Source organism: Capra hircus, chromosome 15 (genome assembly GCF_001704415.2).
Source record: "Capra hircus breed San Clemente chromosome 15, ASM170441v1, whole genome shotgun sequence".
Taxonomy (NCBI): domain Eukaryota; kingdom Metazoa; phylum Chordata; class Mammalia; order Artiodactyla; family Bovidae; genus Capra; species Capra hircus.
In genome coordinates, this window is record NC_030822.1 from 77,151,800 (window position 1) to 77,170,703 (window position 18,904).

At 36.1% G+C, this 18,904-nt stretch overlaps 1 protein-coding gene across 1 annotated transcript in view; it reads left to right on the top strand.

Moving 5' to 3' along the window:
• Positions 1–18,904, top strand: part of DYNC2H1 (dynein cytoplasmic 2 heavy chain 1) — a 399,579-nt gene that overhangs the window by 175,784 nt on the left and 204,891 nt on the right. Inside the window, exons 66-70 of the mRNA XM_013969394.2 lie at positions 5,925–6,088; positions 8,063–8,182; positions 8,735–8,869; positions 12,149–12,292; positions 18,563–18,652. Of these exons, the coding sequence (XP_013824848.2) occupies positions 5,925–6,088; positions 8,063–8,182; positions 8,735–8,869; positions 12,149–12,292; positions 18,563–18,652 (653 nt within the window). The remainder of the gene's footprint in view (positions 1–5,924; positions 6,089–8,062; positions 8,183–8,734; positions 8,870–12,148; positions 12,293–18,562; positions 18,653–18,904) is intronic.

Genomic DNA, 18,904 nt, shown 5'->3' on the forward strand with positions numbered 1-18,904 from the left:
GAGGTAGATGATAGTAATGTCAGAATCTAATAGTAATAGCAGTTAAAAAACTTTTAATTGAAGTGTATTTATACAAGAAGGGCCATATCAGGGTCTCCCACGCCATTCCCAGGTACAGTGTCTTACGAGGAAGGCTCACAGGACTGAGCACATGGGTGCACTCATGGCTTATGTTCATTGCAGGAAAGGCTACAAAGCAAAGTCAGCAAAGAGAAAAGGCACGTAGGGTGAAGTCAGGAGTCAGGAAACCAGGTGCAAATTCCGAGTCTTCTTTCATTGGAGTCACTCAGGCTGTGTTTAAATCCCCCAGGACAAGTTGTGACAACACATGTGTAAGTTGTCTACACACCAAGGAAGACTCAGTGTCCAGAGAGTTCAATGGGGCTGATTATGTAAGCATAGTCTGCCTAGCAGGGAGCAAAATTCCAGACTTCCCAAAGGAAAGGAGGTGTTCAGCATACACCGTTTTGTTTGTACAACAGTTTAAGCACAGTGAGCTACTCTTTCCTGTTCTGGTAAACGTACGAACCTTAACAAAATCCCCAATTCCCAGACAGCGGTTAAGGGCCTTGCAAGCTGGTCACCCTAAGAATACTGGTCTTAGAATGTTAAATCACCTCTTTGTGCAGGTACCTAACCCAGACTTTGATATTAGGAAATAATGCCCTTAAACTTTGCATGTTGTGCAAAGTGTATATGTGGACATACATAGACGTGTACTTATTTATAAATACATAGTTACTTGCACGACACACTTTGCTAGCACCACAGAGTTTAGAAAATTGAAGTTATTGGGGGCAAAGTGATGAAATAGCAAAGCCTGCACTATCTATTGATCGCCTTTTATCCCACTAATAGTTATGCTTGGCAAGCAGTGGTTGATAAATTATGGAAAGAACTCTAGGAGTGGGATGGTTTCTGATGTAACCTGGAGTTACCTCCCAGAGTTCAGTCTCTGGTCTCAGTCTGTTCTTTACTAGAGCTATTTCAGATCTGTTGAACCACCTCTTGCTATACTATCTTAAAGGAAGTGGAAAGGAATCTTTTGATCATCTGAATTTGACTCTCTTTATAGTCTATGTGTTGTCCCTTGGGGTCATTAAATTTGTCTTAATGAGCTCTGACTGGTGTTAGGTCTTAACTGTATCTGCTTCACTGTCTGAGAATGGAGTTTGACAAGGTCCCCTAAAATTGAATGTGCTGAAAAATGATAATATTCTATGTCATGATTGGTTCACGTGATGAACCACTATTCCAGATAGTTGTTCAGGGCTGATTGGGTGAATTTGTTAATTTCTATTCATTTCATTGAGAAAAAGGCAGTTAAAAGTCTTGACCCTACCTTACTTTTTCAACCTTCAGTCCAGAGTTGGATGTGTTCATGTGACTTCAGCTGAAGTCTGTTATCCCCTTTGATTATACTTCACATTGTCCTTTTCCACAGTTTTGAGTTCCTCGTGAATAGTCATTTGTTATTGTACATTTCCGCTGAGGACAGAGGATGGTTGTCCTAAAATGACATAAAGCAAAGCTTGGGTCCAAGTTCATTTATATCCCTGTGTTCTTAATCTAAGCAATATAAACTGCATTTCTGCATAGTGATGTTGAAACAGGTACAAATAATAGGAATAGAATGTACTTGTCCTCAAATTTATGCAGTTCAAAAATCGCTTCAAATATGTATTGATCCAAAAGAAGAATAAGGTATAGTTCCTCCTCAAAGTCTCTACTGACTTTGGGCTTTATTTGTTTTTTATTTTCTAAGTGCTCCAGATGGTCGGTTAGGTTGCCTATTTGAGATTTTTCTTGTTTTTGGAGGTGGGCTTGCATTGCTTCTGTTGCGGTCTCTAGTGGCTGCCTTTGTGCAGGAGTGTCCCTCTGCAGTCTGCTTGTGCCTAGAGGCTTCCATGGGAGCGCTGAAACTGATGTAAACCCCAAACCTGCCTTTCCTCTGGTTTGCTGGTGGCTGTCGCCTTGTAGGTTAGGCTGGAGATGGAGTTGTTCTTTCACAGCCAGGTGTTTCTGGGGCTTGTCCTCTGCTCCGTGGCCATCACTGGCTCTGGAGGGGATAGGGCCTGTTCCCAAGTGGTTGGAGCAGAAGTTTTGAAGGTTGGGTCTGAGCTGGTTCCATCCCCTTTAAGTGTATTCCCTCCCTGATTGGCATCAGCCTCCTTTCTCAGGAAGGGAGCCATGCCTGGATAAGAGGGGCTGGATGGGCCCTTGGTATTGGCCTGGGTACAAATTGTGGATGTCTTACCAGAGACAGAAGTTGTGGCTGTTCTGAGGTGCTGCCTGTGTAAGTACCTGTAATAGCTGGAAGGCAATGGCACCCCACTCCAGTACTCTTGCCTGGAAAATCCCATGGATGGAGGAGCCTGGTAGGCTGCAGTCCATGAGGTCGCTAAGAGTCAGATACGACTGAGTGACTTCACTTTCACTTTTCACTTATATGCATTGGAGAAGGAAATGGCAACCCACTCCAGTGTTCTTGCCTGGAGAATCCCAGGGATGGGAGAGCCTGGTGGGCTGCTGTCTGTGGGGTCGCACAGACTCGGACTCGACTGAAGTGACTTAGCAGCAATAGCACCCTGCTCAGACATTTCTTTAGGTCTGAGTTTTCTTTTTCCCAGCTGAGCTTTCTACTCATCTGTAGCAGCCCTTACCCCAGTTGAGCGGTTGTAGGCTTGGATTGGGGTATGTGCTGAAGCCTTCATAGGAACAGAGTCAGTTACCTGTGCAGCTTTAATCCCTGCTCTCCCCCTGATTTAGCGGTAAGCAGGCATGTATTGTGGCTCTTTGTGAACAGCATCCAGGCTGCTCACGGTCCTCCTGTTAGTCCCAGCAGGTAGCACGGAGACTCATTTCTCAGTGTCAGACCTTTGGACAAGACCTTTGCATGGTTTGTGACTCAGACCACCTACTCCCTTGGGAGGAGCTCTGCCTGTATGATCCCTCTTCTGAGTCATCTCTTAGGGGCACAGCTATTGACCTGATCACTTCCCATGCCTTTTTACACAAATCTGTGTTTTTACATCTTCTAGTTCTGCTGCAGTTGGTTTTCAGTGAGGATTGTTTCACACGTAGACATATTTTTGATGTTTTCTGCATCCTCCTCCTCTACCGTTTGGATTTCTTATCTCTGGGTTAATGTTGTTTTGTTTGTATTATGTTTATGTCAACTTAGGTTAATTTTTTTAGGTATTTGTCTATTGCATCTAATTTGTCAAATGTATTGCTGTATCTGTATGTAATATTCTTATAACTTTAAAACTTCAGTGAGGTTTTCAATAATGTGTCATTTATCAATAATGATATTTTGTTTCTCTTTTTCTTTGGTCAGTCTTGATAACAGTGTATCAGTTTTATTGACTTTTCAGATATAAATTTGAAACTTTGTTAATTTTCTCTATTGTATTTTCAATTTTTGTTTTTTATTGATTTTATTCCTAATATTTTCCTTAGATTTTGTTTGGTTGTCTTTTTTCCTAGATTCTTGAAATAGAAATAAAAAGCATTGATAATTCAATATTTTCTTTTTTCTAACATAGTCATTTCTATCTATAAATTTTCTGCTAAGTCCTTCAGTTTTATACCACAAGTTTTGATCTGTTTTTTTAAAAATTCATAAGTTACATAATGCTTTTTTATTTAATGTCCAGGGAGTTGGATATTTGCTAGGTATTCTTTTGTGATCAGTTTCTAGCGTAACTCCATTGTGGTCAGAAAACTTATTCTGAAGTGTTCAGTTTTTAAGTCCTATTGAAGTTTTCTTTATGATCTGGCATTGGCTCATTTTCATAAATGTTTGCTAATTATAATGCTTACACTTTCTATATCTTTACTTTTTACTTCTATTTGCCCTATTATGTATTGAGAAAAAAAGTCTCTTATGATTTTGGATTTGCTTTTCAGTTCTGTCAATTTTTATTTTAAATATTTTGAAGCTACGTGTTTGTATACATACATATTTTGATATGTGCTGTCTTTCTGTTTGGTTATTTTCTTTATCATTATCAACTGTCCTTTGACTCTAGAAATGTCTCAAGTTTTAGAATTTGGTGTTAGAATAATTACACTAAGTTTGAAGATTGGTATTGGAATATTTTTGAATTCTTTTATTTCAGCTTTCTATTGGTTTTCTTTAAAAAATGTGTTTCTCATAAATAGTGTATCATTTGGTTTTTTATTTCTATTCATGAGACAATCTTACTTTTTTGTATGTATAATTTAGTTAACCAATTCTTGCAATAACTAATACTGTTTTTTAAGGAGCCTGATTGATTTTTAATCAGATGTTTGTTTTTCATGGCTATTCTGTGTATAACAATATGCATCTGTGGCTTAACTTTAATAGATAAATGATGGCCACTTTTCTATGATCTTTAATTCCATACACCCCGTACTTGCTTTTGCATCATTATTGTGCTGCATTATCATGCTCCATATGATGTTATAATTACTGATTTTAAGATCTGTATTTATACATGTTTAACCTTTATGGTGTTCTCCCAGTGTTTCCATTGTCTCATTTCTGCTGGGATTATTATTTTCTGTCTGAAGAATTTTGTTTATCATTTCATTTAGTGTAGATCTATTGAAACAAGCATATTTTTCATTTTTAAGTGATATTTTTTTCTCTGTATCTAACTGAATTCTAGGTTGACAGCTATTTTCTGTAGCACTTTCAGGTTTTTATTCTAGCTTATGCCTATTGAGAAATTGCCTGCTGGTTTATTGTTGCTTTTTTGTAAGTGATACATCATTTTTCTCTGGATAATATATAACTTTTTCTTTTTAATTGGTTTTCATTGATTTTACTCTGATGTCCTTAGATTAGTTTTCTTTGCATTTATTCTGCTTGTATTGTTTTGAATCATTCTATTTGGTATATAGTTATTACATTGACTCTTTAAATTTGTATTTTTTTTTTCAATATTATTTTGATTTTTTTGATCCTTTGAGTATCCTCTTTCATAAAGTATGTTTTGAATTCTTTTCATGTTGAGTTTAGAAAGTTAAGTAAAATTTAAAAATCTATTCTAGGATTCTCAAAAATTCTTTACATTGGTTTTTGTAACATTAGAAAATAATCTTTGCTAATGTGTGTTTTTTTACCTAAAAAATTAGTTACTTTTATCAGTTGAAATCATAAATAATAGATGTAATATTTGATTGATTTTTCTGTATATGATATATAATTAAAATAATTGTTATTTATATTAGAATATAAAAAGCTTCTTTATGAGGCAGAAGTTTACTTTTTCTCATTTTCACTTGTTGCAAAGCTCCTGTGCATGATAGTCTGAATAAATTCTTTTTGACATTAATAATGGATTCTTTGCAATTATTGATATGTTGTTTTTTCCAGGTTTTACCAGTCATTCTGTTTTTAAGTGTTACATCTTAAATACTAGCACAATAAATACTTTGAAACTGATAAATTTTGAAGTAGAGAATAATTAAGCATTTCCATTTTTATCATCTATAATCAAACATTTCAGAAAATTTGATAATATGAAACATATAGTTAATGTTAAAACTGTATCCCTGGAGAAGGGAATGGCAACCCACTTCAGTAAGTATTCTTGCCTGGAAAATCCCATGGACAGAGGGTTCATGGGGGTCACAAAGAGTTGTACATAACTGAGCACATATTAGATATAAGTAGATATTCTTTCGATGCTTCAGTATCCTAGGATTGTCTTAATAAGTGTTATTTATCCTTGTTTGCCTAAGTGCTGACTGATCAGTAGAGCATTCTTGTTAACGGTCTTTTGGGCAGCCTCACTGTTGCTGTCTTTTGGACTGTATTGAAAAGCCTGTAGTAAAAACTATTTAGAAGTACTAAAAAATTGTCTTTTTTAATGTCATGTAGCAAAATACTGCATATTCAGACCAGCTAATTATGTCATTTTAAAAAATAGGACCACGTTATGTGGTACAAATAGGTGACAAAATTATCGACTATAATGAAGACTTTCGCCTGTTTTTGTCAACAAGAAGCCCAAATCCCTTTATTCCACCGGATGCGGCTTCCATTGTTACTGAGGTTAACTTTACTACAACAAGAAGTGGATTACGAGGACAGGTATATGTGGACAGTCATAATTTGCCTTAGAAATCTTAGAAATCTTCTTTGTATACTTGTGAAATACTTTGAGTGAGAAGCTATTTTGTTAAACTGATTGGCATTTAAACTCATGATTTTGAAAATATACTTGGAAATATATGTCCATTAGTGTTAGAATTATATATTTGTTGCTAATGTCAAATTGCTACTTCTTCCAGTAAAACTTTAATTTTACAGTTTACTTATATTTGTTAGAATTTGAGAAATGGAAGGATCATACACGTTAAGTTAGTAACTTTATTTTTTAATTGTGAAAACTAAAGTTTTAGTGTTAAAATTTCATTTAGTTGACTTATTCAGCTAGTTGAGTATCTTTGATTCCAAATCCAACATTGTTTTTGACTGGAACATTTGTATGTTTGAATTCTCTTTTTCTGTGTATGGCTTATTACATTTTATAATTATTGCATAAACTGCAAAATAATTTTCATGTACAGGCTTTTGCTTACACACTCAGTTACTAATTTTATTTCCTTTTAAAAAATATCCTGTTGATTTTTTAGTATCATCTTGTTTTTTTACTCACTTAACAATAGTATATATTTTTTCTTTTGATTGAAATGGTAGCATATATATTTGCTGTGATTTTTTATTTATTTTATTGTATTTTTTAAAGCTCTCCTTTTGAATATTATTCTTACCATATTAGATGACTCACTGCATATTTTCATCAACAGTGTCTTTTGATAGCCTTAATGATTCTTGTTATAAATAAAACAAAGTCCAAATTACTCAAAAGTTGGCAGAATTTGACAGAATGGCTTCCTCTATATAAAAGATCTCCACCATAATTGCTAAAAAGTGCTATTTAGGTATTACTTTAATGAGAACTATTTGAACATGTTTATACAATAGATTTTAAATTAGCATATTTTATGACATGAAAATGTCATTCCCTATTTTAAAGTTTTAAATTTAAGACTTTGACATAGCAGTCTTCAACAGCTTTATTAAGATTCAGCTCATGTAGCGTATGATTGACCCTTGAAAGTTTACATTTCAGCGTTTTTTTTTAGTGGAATTTCTGGGTCTTATGGTATCAGTGTCTCATGGTTACAGTGCTTGCCTGGTAGTTTGGCTCGTAAAGAATCTGCCTGTAATGCAGGAGACCCCAGTTCAGTTCCTAGGTTGGGAAGGAATCCCCTGGAGAAGGGATAGGCTACCACTGCAGTGTTCTTGGGGTTTCCTAGTGGCTTAGCTGGTAAAGAATCTGCCTGCAAGGTGGGAGGCCTGGGTTCAATCCCTGGATTGAGAAGATCCCCTGAAGGAGGGAACAGCTACCGACTCCAGTATTCTGGCCTGGAGAATTCCATGGGCCGTATAGTCTATGGGGTTGCAAAGAGTCGGATACGACTGAGTGATTTTTCACTATGGTAACAATATGTTTAAATTTTTGAGGAATAGAAAAAAATTTCCAAAGTAGCTACACAATTTTAGTTTCTTGTTAGTAGTATATGATGGTTTTTCTTTTTACACATAGTTACAACATTTATTATTATTCATCATTTATTATTTAATTGTAGCCGTCTTAATAAGTATGATATGGTATCTCATTGTGATTTTGATTTTAAGTAAGATATCTCTTTATTTTTGTGACTAATTACCAGGAAAAAGTTAGCTTTTATAGTTTTTATATATAATCTAAGAACTGAATATTAGATGTTGATACGTTAAGTGATATAATTTCTTACAGTTGTTCTTATAATAGGTAACATTTTATCAGTTAGCTTCACTATTCCTTTTGCCTTTTTTGTCAGAAATAATTGTGGTAGTGTCTCATATGTTTAACCAGAAAGAATGAAGTGTACAGAGTAGTATATTTGTAATATCCAATCAAACATAAAGTCTGTTTGTGGGAAGTTTTCACTTTGGTTTGTCTTGCTTAATCTTTATTGTTAAAATAACCTTGGCCCTTTTAATTTTTTAATATAGCTTTTGGCATTAACTATTCAACATGAGAAACCTGATTTAGAGGAACAGAAAACAAAACTATTACAACAAGAAGAAGATAAGAAAATACAGTTAGCTAAGCTTGAAGAATCTCTTTTAGAGGTAAAATTTAGTTATTCAGGATGTTGATCATATTACATTTTTTTGATTATAATCAAATGCTGTTTTTTTAAAGATTATAATACCTTCAGCATGTTTTTGGTTATAGCAGAAGAATATCTATATATATATTAAAATCAAAATTCAAACAGAAAAAGGGTAGCTATCTTGGAATATGAGACTTGGGAGTAATGTTTAAGACCAGTGATTTTTAACTAATACTGTCTTTATACTGTATTTCATGAATGTTTAATTATATGCTCAGGACAACATTCTGAGTAGCATGAGATTATGATTTGATCTGTAACTTTAAGTGGTTTTAATTTTTATTAAATTGATAAAATTAATATATATATAAAGCTTTAATGATATAGTATCATCTAGTGATTTGCAATATCTTTTCATATACAAGCCTGTAAAATATTGAAATTCTTTTAAAAGTACATAAGTTCCCGTAAACATCATCAAATTAATAGTAGTTAACTTGGACTTCCTTTAATTGATCATTTTAGTATATATAATAATGTCCATATTATTTTATTAATTTTTCTACAGACACTTGCCACGTCTCAAGGTAATATTTTGGAAAATAAAGATTTGATTGAATCTTTGAATCAGACAAAAGCAAGCAGTGCACTTATTCAGGAGTCACTTAAAGAATCTTACAAACTCCAGATTTCTCTTGATCAAGTAAATATGTTCTTTATGATCTTATATTGTTTTCTTAAATGTTCATGTTAATATGATAAAAATCATAGTATCAAGACTTCAGTGGAATGATGACTGCAAAAAAGAAAGCTATGCAAAAATGCCAGGTCCTTGGGTCTAATTCTTGTTATCGTGGAGAGGGTGATCGATGTTGAGCGCATCAGGGATAAAGAGTGCTGGTCATGTTTGCCCCCTGCTGAGTGTCACTGATTTCTGGCGCGTTGTCTAGAGTCGTAGGGAAGCCCAGGCGGTGCGGTGGTAGGTAGATAGCCTGCCAGTGCAGGAGATGCAGGAGGCACAGGTTCAGCCCGTGGGTGGGGAACTTCCTCTGCAGGAGGAACTGGCACCCAGCTCCAGTATTCTTGCCTGGAGGATTTCTTGGATAGAGGAGCCTGGTGAGCTGCAGTCCATGGGATTGCAAAGAGTCGGACATGACTGAGCACTCATGCACACTAGGGTTCTCAGTTCAGTTCAGTTCAGTTGCTCAGTCATGTCCAACGCTTTGCGACCCCCTGGACTGCAGCACTCCAGGTCTCCCTGTCCATCACCAACTCCTGGTCTCCTCAAACCCATGTCCATTGAGTCAGTGATGCCATCCAACCATCTCATCCTCTGTCTTCCACTTCTCCTCCCACCTTCAATCTTTCCCAGCATCAGTGTCTTTTCAAATGAGTCAGCTGTTTGCATCAGGTGGCCAAAGTATTGAAGTTTCAACTTCAACATCAGTCCTTCCAGTGAACACCCAGGACTGATCTTTAGGATGGACTGTTGGATCTCCTTGCAGTCCAAGGGACTCTCAAGAGTCTTCTCCAACACCACAGTTAAAAAAGCATCAATTCTTCAGTGCTCAGCTTTCTTTTAGTCCAACTCTCACATCTAAACATGACTACTAGAAAAACTAGGCTTGACTAGACGGACCTTTGCTATAAATTTGTACTGAAATTGAAACTGAATGTGTTTTTGTGTTTAGTGACTATTTTTTTTTAATTTTTATTTTTACTTTATTTTACTTTACAATACTGTATTGGTTTTGCCATACATTGACATGAATCCACCACAGGTATACATGAGTTCCCAAACATGAACCCCCCTCCCACCTCCCACCCCATATCATCTCTCTGGGTCATCCCCATGCACCAGCCCCAAGCATCCTGTATCCTGCATCAAACATAGACTGATGATTCATTTCTTACCTGATAGTATACATGTTTCAATGCCATTCTCCCAAATCATCCCACCCTCTCCCTCTCCCTCAGAGTCCAAAAGTCCACTCTACACATGTGCATCTCTTTTGCTGTCTCGCATACAGGGTCATCATTACCATCTTTCTAAATTCCATATATATGTGTTAGTATACTATATTGGTGTTTTTCTTTCTGGATTACTTCACTCTGTGTAATCGGCTCCAGTTTCATCCATCTCATTAGAACTGATTCAAATGTATTCTTTTTAATGGCTGAGTAATACTCCTTTGTATATATGTACCACAGCTTTCTTATCCATTCATCTGCTGATGGACATCTAGGTTGTTTCCATGTCCTGGCTATTATAAACAGCGCTGCGATGAACATTGGGGTACACGTGTCTCTTTCAATTCTGGTTTCCTCAGTGTGTATGCCCAGCAGTGGGATTGCTGGGTCATAAGGCAGTTCTATTTGCAATTTTTTAAGGAATCTTCACACTGTTCTCCATAGTGGCTGTCCTAGTTTGCATTCCCACCAACAGTGTAAGTGGGTTCCCTTTTCTCCACACCCTCTCCAACATTTATTGCTTGCAGACTTTTGGATTGCAGCCATTCTGACTGGTGTGAAGTGGTACCTCATTGTGGTCTTGATTTGCATTTCTCTAATAATGAGTGATGTTGAGCATCTTTTCATGAGTTTGTTAGCCATCCATATGTCTTCTTTGGAGAAATGTCTATTTAGTTCTTTGGCTGTTAAAGAGCATCTTTGCCATTCCTGAAACTTTTCTTAAGTTAAGGCAAATTAAGTATATCAATAAAAGAGTTAAAAGTTATTGTTACATTAAAAACATCTTTCTTCCCTTTTCATCCTCTACCCTACGAATGTGATGACTGAACTCTTTTCTTATAAATAATTAAAATCGTTTTTACTTTATTATTTTAACATTTCCTAGAGTAAAATTTCAACCCTGTATCAGTACAATGTATCTTTTTTTCTCCTACATTTGGCGACAGATCTGCTGAGGAAAAGCAATAAAGATGAATGATACTGTGAATTCTTAGTCTCCAGCCTGATGTGGTCCCTTGCTGACATCCTTTAATTCTTTCCTATTTCCTTGAACGACTTTTCCAAATTTTATTTTAGGTGTTTTTCAGTTCTTGCTCAAATTCTGCACATTCATAGATTTCTTTCTTCCCTTGAGAAAGTGCTCTGTTGAAACCAGAATTAGAACAGGCTTAGAGCCTCTTTTCAAACTAGTCATCCCACTTTCTCTACCACTACTAAAATGGCAGATGTCATAACTGTCACTCTCTACCAGAAGGATTGTGACCTTTGTGTGCATTCTCTTTCTGAACAGGCATCCCTGAGTCACACACATAATTTTGCCGATATCATATTTGTAATCCTGTTTCTTTGATCAGAGTGACATAGATAACTTTCTCAGAGTTCCATTCATAACCTCAAGGCCATTTAATCCTATGATTCTTTCATCTTTATCATCCTTTACCTTCAGTCAGAACAAAAGCCCTTGTGCTTATTGGTTCGTTTTATGCTTATGTTGGACAATGCTAGGTGCTCTATTATCTTAATGTGGACCCTCAGTTGCAGTCTTCTTCTCTACCTCTGTGTCCATCAGTATTCTTTTGGTACCAGTCCCACATGCTACATTCATTGTTCTGACTTTTCTCCACTTCAGGGATAGCTGTAGTGCCATGCTGTCTCACATGACCGACGTGGCCTCTAATCACGACTGTTTACCATTTCATCTTACCCCAATACAAGTGTTTACCTCTTTCTCCTAATGCAAGTGTGCTTGGTCTTCAGTAAAACCATCCCTTGTACTGCTCTGTAATCAGAGTAGAGATGTATTTAGAATACATTGATGTAGTTTCATCAAAGTATAAAAGTGTAAAAATATAAAAGCTGGATTATGATGTCTGAGTAGTAGGCTTCTGTGGTTCATCTGTATTCATTGTCTGTGTGTTGGCAGAGTAAGGATGTGCACAGGAGCCTGCAGGTGGCCGTGAGCGCTGGTACTAAGGTGTTATCCCCCCCTCCACCCCGCCTTGTTCCACAGGAGCGGGATGCCTATCTCCCTTTGGCTGAGAGTGGCAGCAAGATGTACTTCATTATCTCTGACTTGTCCAAAATTAACAACATGTATCGCTTTAGCCTGGCTTCATTTCTCCGACTTTTCCAGCGAGCTCTGCAAAACAAACAGGTATGCTGATGGCTACCCTATAGCTGAGACTGAATAAGAGAGATTGCTTTATTAGGTGCTGAATTTATAATAATTTCTTGAGTGAAGTTGCTTAGAATTACATTTCAAAAGACCAAATATAACACCTTTAAACTATATTTAAAAGAAGTTGGTTCCTTAGTTGCATTTTGTGTTTTTAACAAACTGTCTCAATGTGACACCCATCTTAATGGAAATGATTTATGATTATAAATTAATAAATGATTATGTTCTAAGATGATCATAAAAAAACCTGGAAGATCAGAAATTAACCACATAATCTCATTACCTGGGGAAAACAACATTTAAAATTTCATAATATACCCTTGTTGTTTGGGGGCTTCCCATTTGGCTCAGCAGTAAAGAACCTGCCTGCCAATTCAGGAGACCTGGGTTTGATCCTGGGGTTGGAATGATCCTCTGGAGGAGGGCACGGCAAAGTGATTCTTCCTGGAGAATTCCGTGGACAGAGGAACCTAATGGGCTACAGTCCATGGGGTTGCAGAGTCGGACATGACTGAGCAACTGAGCACACACTTGTTGTTTGAGACTGTAGTATGTTATAGGTATTCTAGAAAATGGAAATACAGGAATATACACTCTTTTATCAAGTTTGTATTCTAATGGAGGGAATATGTTAAAAAATACACATAAGTTTACCCAAAAGGTATAATACTGTGCTTTAAAAATATACTGTACACAATTTTCACGTCCATAAATATAAACCTACACGATGTTTTTGAGAACTTTTGAGGCTATATGTGTGTGTGTTAGTTGCTTAGTCGTGTCCGACTCTTTGCAACCCCATAGACTGTAGCCCACTAGGCTCCTCTGTCCATGGGATTCTCCAGGCAAGAACACTGGAGTGGGTTGCCATTTCCTTCTCCAAAGGAAATAGAAAGAAAGAAAGTGAAGTCGCTCAATTGTGTCTGACTCTGTGTGACCCCATGGACTGTAGCCTACCAGTCTCCTCCATCCATGGAATTTTCCAGGCAAGAGTACTGGAGTGGTTGCCATTTCCGTCTCCTTTGAAGTTGTATCCTTTATTTAACTACCTCCTGTGGAGTGTTCTGGTTATCTCTGCTGAATATGTATTTACATCTAAAGTTGGCAGGTTAAAGTGTTCCTTTTATGCTAATCGATTCTGTGGGGAATTTGGTCAGGGCCCGGCAGGTCTGGCTTACGGCTGCCTCACAGGGCCTGGGGCTCGGCTGGGAGGAACTGAGAGGGAGTGGGTTCAGAGAGGCCCACTGGGGCGGGTGGACCTGATGGCGGGCTGCAGACTGCGGCACCTCTGTGTGAGGCTTGGTTTCCTCACAGTGCAGAGTAGGTGAGTTTCTCATAGTGCACACTGAGATACCAAACATGAATTCCAGTGGAAAAGGCAGAAGCTGAATTGTGGGGGTTTTTAAAAATTTTTTTAAAACTTTATTTTACTTTACAGTACTGTATTAGTTTTGCTAAAAATTTTTTTAAAACTTTATTTTACTTTACAGTACTGTATTAGTTTTGCTATACATCAACATGAGTCCGCCACGGGTGTCACGTGTTCCCAATCCTGAACCTCCCCTCCCACCTCCCACTTTATAACCCAACCTTGGGTCATTTCTGCTGTATTCTTTTGGTTGAAGCAGTCAGAGCCTGCCCAGATTTAAGAAGGGGAAAGGGAGGGACTTCACCTCCTGACAGACGTCAAAGAATTTGTGGGTTATGTTTAAAATAGCTAGATACTTATAGGATTGTTTTTCCCTAGTTTTTTGTTTCTCTAATTATTTTCCTAGTTAACTTCCTGGACTTGGATAGTTGGGATAAAAATGCATATACGTAAGTCTTTAGACAAATGGTGTCTAATCATCCTTTGGAAATATATGCTGTTGGTGTATTAAAATAATAAAACAACAGGGACCTTTTTCCATCATTCCTTATTCAGATGGTTAAGAATCTGCCTGCAATAAGGAGAACCAAGAATACAGGTCAATTCCTGGGTTGGGAAGATCCCCTGGTGCCGGGGTCCAGCCCCGGTGGATCCAGGGTGATTCGAAGGTGGGGGGACGGAGTCGGCGTCTTTGGAAAAATACATATTTAATCACAGATATAGAGAGATTAGAAATGGATAGTGTAGTAGGAAGATTAGTGGAGAAAAGGAGGCTGAATAACTTGGATTACGTGGAATAGCATACATGCTCCAGATGGGAATTCAGCCAGAAAAACGGGAGCAAGAAAGAAGCGACATGGAGGAATCAGTCTTGCCGGAAACTGATCCGATTTCTTTATTTTTGGGTTTGCTTATATACCTTTTGTTACACATAGGGATGAATACAGAGTCACGTGGGGGTCAGCAGTCCTGACCTTTATCAAAATCAGGTGCTTCACATAAATGTATAAAAAAAGGTCTTAGGGATATTACATCATCTTCTGGCCATGAGTGAGACCTGCTGACATTTTATGATCCTTTCTTTCTGATAACCAAAAAACTTATTTCTTCCAAGGGTGTTTTTTCTTAAACCAGGCACCACCCTCCAAATAAAGTTACATTCCTATAGGGTGAGGGTATAGTGAGTTACAATCAAGAAAGGAATTTATTTAACCCAAGGTTAACATGATTAATCTTAAAGGTTAATACTTATTTCTCCTATATGCTTAAAGGTTAATACTTATTTCTCCTATATGTTAGTTATATTCATTATAAGGGTAGGGAACATGGAGATTTAGCAGCAAACATCAGCCCAACAAATGAAAATCCTTTCACCAATGCTCCCCTTAAGATCTATTTAGTCTTAAGATATGATAAAGTTACATTTTCACATAGCAAGGACACAGTGATTTATAACAAAGTACAGTGACCTATTACAAAAGAGAAAATTCATTAACTCAAAAAGTCTAGTATTGCTAACATCAAAAACTACTATATTTCCCTTTTCTATAGTCCAAATGTATTGATTAATATATTCCCAGGTGCCTAAGGATATGGAGGCCTGGCGGCAATCATTGACTCAACAAGAAGAAAAAGTCCTATGCTAATTAAGACTCTCAAAATACTCCAAAACTCTGTGCTGTTTATGGTTGAGAGGTAGTAAACAATCATGTGGCAGGAGTATGGATAATCCTGTCACACAAGCTGTCTGTCAGCAGAGAGGTTTGACCTGAGACATCCTTGTCCCGCCCAGGGCAGGGAATTAGCAGCAATTATTGACACAACAAATGAAGAACCCTTCACCAAATAATTCCTAACCAACCCATTATACTAATAATTTCTAACTCCCCAAAAGAATTCGCCTTTAATAAGTCTAAAACATCTCATGCCTCTCAGATTTGGAGGCTGTAAACAATCACATGTGGCCGGACAAACGTATACAGGTGGGCTAGATTTTCAGAGGAGTCCGTAAGCTGAAACACTCTTGTCACACCCAGGAATTTTTATTGCCTTGGAGCTGCGCGTTTACTCCTTCTCCAAGAGAAACGGTTATGGGGGAGAGCCCCCCGTAAAGTCAGAGGTGTAGGTGAGAGCATAAAACAGACTCTGGTTTTGGGGTTAGATGCTCGGGAACGGGGTTTCCTGAGGCTTGATCATGCCTTTGCGTCTGCCAAGCCTCCTTCCTCATGACCTTTGCCATGGGCGGAATTCCTCACGCTGGCCCCCGGCACCCTGGAGAAGGGCATGGAAACCCACTCCAGTATTCAGGCTTGGAGAATCCCATGGACAGAGGAGCCTGGCAGGCTGCAGTTCATAGGGTTGCACAGAGTTGGACACGACTGAATGACTTTCACTAAGCAAAAATGGATATTATATATCTTTTAATAATTAGCCTATTAGGTAATTGAAAAATATTTCACTATATTTGAAAGTCTTTAGCCATTTGTAAGGTAAAATCACTTGTAGAAATCAGATTATTTGTGTTTTTTCTTTGGTGAATTATGATTTTTTTATATTCTGTTATATTAGTATTTTGAAATTTGATTTATAAGAGATTCTTATATATTAAGGACATTAAATCTTTGTCATATGTTACTAATATTTAAGGCTTATTGTTTGCTTTTAATTTATTTCAATAATATTTTTTATGAAACCAAATTCAAAAATTGTTTTTTATAGTTTTTATGTTTGATATAATACTAATATAAGTATTTTTAGGATTATATTTTGGGTGCAAATACTTTATTCTTTTAGATAAATTAGGGAGCAAAATTTCATATCCAAGTAGGTTTACTTAAGTCTGTCTTTCTGAGGAAAGACATTCAATTAATATTTAGTGCAAACTTAGCATATGGCAGGCATTTTCTAGTTGCACGGGTGATATACTGGAGCATAAATCAAGAAAAAGTATTGTCTTCATTGGCGGGACTATTAATATTTTCATTAATAAATTATTTCAGAAAATCTTTGAGTATGTGATTAAGGTTTACTAATGTCTTTTCCACTAAAATAAATCATCTAAAGTTCTTACATTCAGATTGGAAATAAAATGACAGCTGACAAAGAACTTATATTTTGGAGGTAGGCGTTTTTAGTAAAACCTATTTATCACTCCTGGGAAATAAGATAAGCATTTCTCCCACATATATTCATAATGTCCTTTGGACAAAGACTAGGTTTCAGGTTGCAGGGTTGTGCTGCAGAATACTTAAATGTGTTAAAAAATTTTGAGTTTTAATTGTTAACTTTAGTTATACCATTTATAATATTGTGTTGGTAGAAGAGTTTTACAAAAACAGTAGTGTGAAGTTTGTGATAGCTCATTCATGACATATTGATCTTATTTCTAATTTACTGTGTCAACAAGTAAACTTAAGAGTCATTTATATTATACTTCTTTTCCATTAATAATTTTTTATAAAACTTGAGAGTGTATAGTAAAAAGTTCATTTAAAATTGATTTTTATCTTTTAGTAAAAAGGTATTTATGTTAAAATTCAGTGATCACATAAAATATAAGAACTGAAAAACACATTACAAGGTCTAAATTTAATAAAAATACTGATTATTTTATACTGTTTAGAAAAGCTTATAGCTTGGTATTTTTTCAGTGACAATAGTTCTGTGATAATATGGCTGTTGAATAACATTTACCTTTGAATATGTATGTATGTGTATTTGCACCTATGTGTTGAGGTGGGCATTTGAGTTTATTTAAAAAAGTAATATAATCTTAAATTTTGTTTTCCATTGTTTTGAAAATCTACTCTGTCTTGTAGGTACTGTATTCTGTCTCACATTAGCTTGTTTTTTAGTGGATCCAAGTTTTAATTTCACATATGATCTTTGTTATTAAATAGTAGAATTAACAAGAGTGTTTGTGATGTGAACTGTGAATAATGAGCTCTCTTGGTTAGAACATGCTACTAACCAGAAGCTTGAAACCAAGGTCAGAAACCTATGTTTGATATATCTGTGTACCAGGTCACAATGTTTTCTGCTAATTTCACACATTTTATTTCTCATTCTGGGTGTACTTCTCTAAATATTTTGCTTGTTTTTTTTTCTTGTCTGTTATCATCATAAGGAAGTAAGCAAATTTTGTCTAAATGTTATACCAGGATTGAATTTTACAAGGCATGTATTCTCCAAATGTACCCTGAATAAAGTGAGATGTGACACTCATATTACAGTTAGGGAAAAGGCCAGCTTTTATACCATCCTTGTCCACTATTCCTAACCCAAGCCATTTTTCATTAATTAAATAAAATAGCCATTAGTGATATTTTTCAAATTATGGCAATCATATATATTGAAAATACAAAAATAGGTAAAAAACTAAAACTTATATGAATTTTGACACCTTAAATTTCAAATTCATGAAAGATGAGCAAGATTTAAGATTATTTAGGTTCTTATGCTGGGGATAAGAAAATTCTTTATAGTATGGTTCTGGTCATACTATTTTGAGACTGGATTGGTAATTATAATACAGGTCATTAAATGAGTTTAACCCAGGTTGATGCAGTATTTTTAATGCCAGTAGAAATTAAAAATGGTAGGCCAAATTCAATTCATATTATAATTGATTATAATTTTCATTTATTGAAAGCTTCAACTCTATACATTAAAAAATACATCAGTTTTTTATTGTGTTAATGTAGAAATTTAGTATATTTATTTGTTTAGTCCCTTGAGTCTGACTGATGAAGATAATTGCTCCAGAATCAGTTTTGAGTGTGGAACAAGAGTTTATAAGCATGATTAAACTGTGAGGTACTTTTTAAATGTTCATGAGTTTCCTAATGGTTTCTCAATTTTCAAATTATCATCTGCAGGATTCTGAAAATACAGAACAGAGGATTAAGTCTCTTATCAACTCATTAAAACATATGGTTTATGAATATATATGTCGTTGTCTATTTAAGGTAAGAAATATTGTCTTTCACTTATAAAATATTACCTGAACCTTTATTTAATACAGTATTAGGTTAAATTATATTAAATTGTACATCCTTTTACCTACTGGAAAGGTATTAGAATTGACATTTCTGATATTTTTGCAGAATGTCTTCGAGCACCCAGGTTGTAGTGGAGAGAAAAGGGACAGCTTCACTAGCTGGCTTAGCCCTGCACTTGTCAGTGACCAGAGGGGAGGGGACAAGGGGGGGCTAGGGAGA